The sequence below is a fragment of the Zingiber officinale genome, chromosome 9A (assembly GCF_018446385.1).
Source record: "Zingiber officinale cultivar Zhangliang chromosome 9A, Zo_v1.1, whole genome shotgun sequence".
Classification (NCBI taxonomy): domain Eukaryota; kingdom Viridiplantae; phylum Streptophyta; class Magnoliopsida; order Zingiberales; family Zingiberaceae; genus Zingiber; species Zingiber officinale.
Window position 1 is genome coordinate 126,368,512 of NC_056002.1, and position 6,436 is coordinate 126,374,947.

At 51.1% G+C, this 6,436-nt stretch overlaps 1 protein-coding gene across 1 annotated transcript; it reads right to left on the minus strand.

The window, feature by feature from the left end:
* Positions 1–5,745: 5,745 nt before the first annotated feature.
* LOC122019558 lies at positions 5,746–6,199 on the minus strand. The gene is made up of 2 exons (XM_042577017.1): positions 6,110–6,199; positions 5,746–6,042 (listed from the first exon to the last, which is right to left on the minus strand). Exons 1-2 carry the CDS (start codon positions 6,197–6,199, stop codon positions 5,746–5,748), a joined length of 387 nt encoding a protein of 128 aa, XP_042432951.1.
* Between the last annotated feature and the right edge of the window lie 237 nt (positions 6,200–6,436).

The window sequence follows — 6,436 nt, forward strand, 5'->3', positions numbered from 1 at the left end:
AAATCACACTTGGGAACTTGTGGATCTTCCTCCTGGAAGTAAACTACTAGATTGCAAGTGGATCTTCAAGAAGAAAGTGAAATCAAATGACACAATTAAGAAGTATAAGGCCAGATTAGTAATCAAAGGATACCGACAATAAGAATGCCTCGATTATTTTGATACGTATTCTCCGGTGTCGAAAATAACTTCCATTAGAGTATTGTTGGCTATTGCTGCTCTATGGATTCTCGAAATACATCAGATGGATGTAAAGACAGTCTTTCTAAATAGGGATTTAGAATAGGAAATCTACATAGAGCAACTGGAAGGATTTTTTGTGCGAAGATAGAAAAATAAGGTTTATAGATTGGTGAAGTCATTATATGGCTTGAAACAAGCACCAAAGCAGTGACATGAAAATTTTGATAATGCCATGAAGGAATGTGAATTCAAGATTAATGAATGTAATAAATGTGTCTACATGAAAGTTACAGAGAATGACTATGTCATCTTGTGCTTATATGAAGATGACATGCTTATCATTGAGAGTAATGATGATCCTGTCTGAGAGTGAGTCGACGGACGCTGGGAAGGTGGCACTCATGTTGACTGGATGTCGACTGAAGATGACGTGGACCTCCAACGAGCTAAGCCTACAAACACAAGTCGTTAGTACCGAGACAGGGAGGGGTTCCCCGGCGATGGCCCTCCGACGCTCAAGTCAGTCACCGGTAGCGAATGAAGAATGAAGTAGAGAGAAAGGAGCAGCAGCGTAACTATAGCTACAGTAGTGAACATATCTCCGTCAAAACCTAGGGGTCCTTATATAGGGCTCCCGGGAGGCGCATGCACACTTCCCAAGGCGCGCACACTTCCTGAAGCATACTTGGAAAGGACGTATCAGAAAAGCATGTCTGATTCCATACCTTAACAGCCCGAGCATATCCCTGACGTGACAGTGGAAGCTTCCACCGTACGATTCTCTGTCTGACCATGCCGCCGACCATGCCGCATGTCGATGACATTGGTCCCTAGGGAGATATCGCCAACTGCTCCTTTTGTCTTTTATTGGGCCGAGTGAGAGAGTCTCTCGGCCAGTCTACCGTCCGGGTGATGTAATGGCCGGGTCGAGCGTCCCCTCGACTAATGCTCTGCTATCTGGCTCCCCCCATCGAGCGAGGGAGCCCTGTCTGCCGAGTCGAGGCTGCATCCACAAGCCGAGCAGGACGGTCGCTCATCCTTCGTGCCTCCCTGCTTGAGCTTTATGAGCGTCGGAAGTCTAGTATCTGACCGAGCTATCGGAATGTCAAACTGGCTACCCTTCATGCTGACCGGGAAGGTAGCTCGCTCGATCGGACGCCTGCTTAAGACGTTGACCACTTTGACCTCCAATACGCAATGATGGTCATACCTTACCACCGGATCACGTGCCTCCCTCTCAAGTCTAATCGAAGGAGGCTGCAAGTTCGACTGACTAGACAAGTAGTTTGGTGACTGATTGGCCGATCAGCTAATAGGTGGGTTGAATCCCGATCAGCCTATGTAGGACTGATCTCTCTCTGCTGGCCGGCGCATTGAGCCTTTGTACTTGGATACTTTTTCCCCATCGTTCCCGGAGGAGTGTGAGCCGAGCGGTCAATGCTGACGCCGCCCAAATCTCCTCGAAATGCGCATAAATCACCCCCATTAAGGTCGAACACGCGCCCACGCCCATTAAATGATGCCCTATGGGAGGGTGCCACGTGTCATCGCCGCAGCCACCGAACGTCCGAGGTGACAGCTACTGATGTGACATTTAGAGGTTCGAATTCAATGGCCAAACGTATGCTTCGATTCCCGTGCCCTAGATCAGACGGCTCTGATCAGCCACATCGATCTTTATAAAGCCTTAACATCGCCTTTTCTTCCTCTGTGTTTTCTTCGTGTTCTCCGACGATTTTGCTCCGGTGATTCTATTTGTGTCCAGTGCTCCGACGACCCTCGGCTGTCCCCTCCAACAACCTTTCTCTCCGTAAGCCTTTCAACCTTTCACAATCTCCCCGCTTCTTCTTAGTTTTCGTAGCCTTTCTGTTTCTTGTGTCTGCTTTGTTTTTCCCGATCATCTTCTCCGTCGAACCACTTGTTCCTTTTTTGATAATGGCGAGCTCATCGCGGCTGTCCGACCCTGCTCCCGATCTCTGGTATAATGCCATGGAGACTTGGTTCGATGCGAGCGACGCCACGAGCTTGATAAACGCTTTTGACCTCCCGTCTGACCATGAAATGGTCCTAGCCTCCCCGTCCGACCGACCCAATGACCCGCCTATAGACACAGTTTGCTTCTTCCGAAACTAATTCATGGCAGGTCTTCGGTTTCCCATCCACCCTTTCATAACCAAGGTCTGCAACTACTTCCGTGTCCCACTCGCCCAGCTTGTCCCCAACTCCTTCTGCATGCTATGCAGCGTGGTAGTGTTGTTCCGAGTGCACAACATTACACTGACCCCTCAGGTCTTCCACTACTTTTATTACCCCAAACAGTCCGAGATGGGCACCTACCTTTTCCAATCCTGCATCAGTCTGGTCTTTTTTGACAAAATGCCCTCTTCCAACAAACATTGGAAGGAGTACTTCTTCTTTTTGAGACTTCCCGAGCAGCCAAGCTTTCGGACCAAATGGCTGGTCAAGCTTCCTACTCAACCTGATTTGAAGAAGTACAAGACCCGACCGAACTACCTCCATGCTGCTAATATGTTGGCCGGCTTGAAGTTTGACATTCATAAGTTGTTGCCAGAGGGTGTGATGTACGCGTTCGGGCTAAACCCGATCTGAACGAAGCTCCCGAGCAGGCTAGGTATGAAATTTCTCCACCTTCTTCCTTTGAGTCTAATTGATTCTTTTCTTCTTTTGCAGCCGACGTCATGATACGCGCTCGGGTGACCAGCATAATGAAGGCCAAGCAAGCCGAGATTGAAGCAACCGCAGCCAAGGAGATGGAACGGCTCGGCTTGACCCCCGTCGGCTCGCAGGAAGGTATAGTTGAGGAAACCCCAACTGTGGACGAGGGGACAGTCGAACGGACGCCCAGCGTAGGAAGGGCGGCTGACCCGCACTCGGTCCTAGAAGTGCCACCTGTCGTCCCTGCTGAGGGCTCGGGGTCCTCGAGCGATGAGGTACCGCTCACCCACAAGAGACGCCGAACGGACGCACCCTCTCACTCTACCACTTCGGTCGTACAAGCTTCCGCGGGAGGAGGCACCCTATCTCCAGCCACTCCCGCAACGATGGAGACTACTTCTTTTGATCGGAGTCCATCTCTGGCTGAGCTACTAGAGCCGCTCGTCGTTCGGCCGATCACTTCCCTGCCTACGACCCGGCAGAAGATAACACGGTCTGCTATTCTCCCAGTCCCCCCTGCTTAAGCTTCTGACCCGACGACCTCCTCTCAATCGGCGCCGAGTGGGCGGCGATCCATCACTGCTACACTTCGCCTGTCGACAGAGGATCTTCTTGCGCCAGGCGACCAACCCAGCTCTCCCCAGCATCAGGTCTACATTCGCGATTGGCTCACTCATGTCTGGGAGGAAGCAAGGGCACGAGCGGCAGTGAAATCCCCTGGCGCGCTCGCTGATAGCCATCTGAAAATGTCCACCGGGGTTAGTATTCTCAACTATCAACTCATGATTTACCTCCGATCGACACTAATGCTTGCTTGCAGTTCTGGATGGAGAACATCACCATGTGCCAGTGATTGGCTCAAGTGGAGGATAAGCTGAAAAAGGTCAAGATTTTCTGAGAAGCTTCCTCCTCCCAAGGGCCACCAATCGCTCGTCTGCAGGCCGACCTAACAAAGGCCCAATAACTTCTCACGACGGAGCAGCAGAAGTTGGTCGAGCAGGCCAGTAGGCTGGGCCAGATCGAGGCACAGTTAAAGACTTACGACCGAAAACTCGATCTGGCTTCCACAAGGAAACAATGAGCCATCGTTGACCTGCAACAAAAGAACAAGGAGGCTTTGGAGTTGGCCCAAAAGCTCAAGAATGCAAAGGACTCCCTGGTTGTCGAGCGGGAGAGCCGCTCGACTAAGGAGGCGGAGCTTCAAGATCAAGTGAAGCGCCTTGAAGAGGATTTGGGGGCCTCCAGTGCTGCACTGACAGCTTACCAGGAGGCCGAGCCGGGCTGCTTCGCAGTCCAGCTCTTCGAGTCCATCCCTGATGAAGCCTTCGACTATATCGAGTGAGAGAGGGGCTCTGTAGAGAATATTTTTTTAAGTTTTGAATGTATTCCTTCTGCTCGGTAGTGTCTGACTTATTATCAATGGAATCCTTTTGTGATCTTTCTTCATATGCTGCCCTCTTACTAGTGTCCGACTGTATAGTCCTGATCGGCTGCTACGACCGTATCTTTGTTATTGGTAGATCCATTAGGATCATACCTCCTGTGTTTAAGGTCGCCGCTCGACCCAAGGGTTTACAGTCGCCACTCGACTTTGGGGTTTATAGTCGCCACTTGACTCTGGAGTTTAACGTCGCCGCTCGATGATTTGGTGAAGATTGGGGTTTAAGGTCGCCACATGATCATCGGTGGAGACCTGGGTTTAATGTCGCCGCTCGACGATTTGGTGAAGACCGGGGTTTAAGGTCACCGCTCGACGATTTGGTGAAGACCGGGGTTTAAGGTCGCCGCTCGACCATTGGTGGAGACCTGGGTTTAACGTCGCCGCTCGACGATTTGGTGAAGACCAGGGTTTAAGGTCGCTGCTCGACCGTCGGTGGAAACTTGGGTTTAATGTCGCCGCTTGACGATTTGGTGAAGACAGGAGTTTAAGGTCGCCTCTTGACCATTGGTGGAGACTTAGGTTTAACGTCGCCGCTCGACGATTTGGTGAAGATCGGAGTTTAAGGTCGTCGCTCGACCGTCGATGGAGACGTGGATTTAACGTCGCCGCTCGACGATTTGGTGAAGACTGGGGTTTAAGGTTGCCACTCGACCGTCAGTGGAGACCTGGGTTTAATGTTGTCACTCAACAATTTGGTGAAGACAGTGGTTTAAGGTCACCGCTCGACCGCCGGTGGAGACCTGGGTTAAACGTCGCCGCTCGACGAGAAATTTGGTAACCTTTCATTTTTTTTTCATTCCAATCCTACATCCAAGGGAAACAGGAAAAATGGAGAGTACACCTCAATTACATTGGCGCACCTTTCATCCAGCTCGGTACGGCTAAAGATGGTTTGCGCTCCAGGGGCATTCTAGTGGCCGCCCGTCCTCATCCTCTAGGTAGTAGGCGCCCGAGCGGAGCTTCTCCATGACTTTGAATGGTCCAGCCCATGGAACTTCTAGTTTAATGACGTCTCCGACCGACTTCACCTTCTTCCATACGAGGTCTCTAACCTGGAACGACCTCGGGATCACTCGTCGATTGTAGTTCTGTCTCATCCTCTGCCTATACGCCATCAGCCGAACGATCGCTTTGTCACGCGTCTCATCTACAAAGTTCAGCTCAAGAAGCCTCCGCTCGGCATTGTCTTCGTTATAGTGTTGTATTTGATTGGATTCAACTCCGATCTCGACCGGGACGACCGCTTCACCGCCGTACACCAGGTGGAACGGGGTTACTCCCGTGCCTTCCTTAGGGGTCGTACGGATTGCCCATAACACGCCGGGGAGCTTGTCCACATAGCTCCCCCCGATGTGGTCGAGTCGAACTCGCAAAATCCGCAAGATCTCTCGATTGGCTATTTCAGCCTATCCGTTGCTCTGAAGGTACGCTACGGAGGTGAAGGCCTACTGGATGTCATACTCCTCGCACCACTCTTTGAGCTTCCGTCCGGCGAAATGTCTACCATTGTTTGAGACGAGTCGAGGCGGAATGCCAAACCGATAGATGATATGCTGCCAGATGAACTTTTGGAGAAGTAGATAATCCCACTTGGAGAAGTAGTTTACCATGACGAGCAAAAATTTTCGTTGCCCTATCGCCATGGGGAAGGGTCCCACAATATCCGTGTCCCACTGGTCGAACGAGTACGACACAATGGAAGCTTTCATCTCTTCAGTCGACCGGTAGGAGAGGTGGTGGTACTTTTAGCAAGACAGACAGTTAGCTACTGTCTGAGCGGCATCTTCCTGTAGAGTCGGCCAGAAGTACCCGACCAACAGAATCTTCCTCGCTAGCGACCGACGCCCGGATGCCCTCCATAGGAGCCTTGGTGTACTTCTTGCAGTATATAGTTGGCATCTTCTGATCCGACGCATTTAAGCAATGGCCTGGAGAAGGCCTTCTTGTAGATCTAGTCCCCGACTAGGGTGAAACGACCGACTCTTCTTCTCAATAAGCGAGCTTCCTCCCGATCGGACGATGTAGCTCCTGATCGTAGAAACTCTATTATGTCCATTCTCCAATCGCTAGGGAAAGTGAGCCCCTCCATCCAATCGACGTGCGCCACCAAGGATACTTGCTTAATCGGCTGAGTAA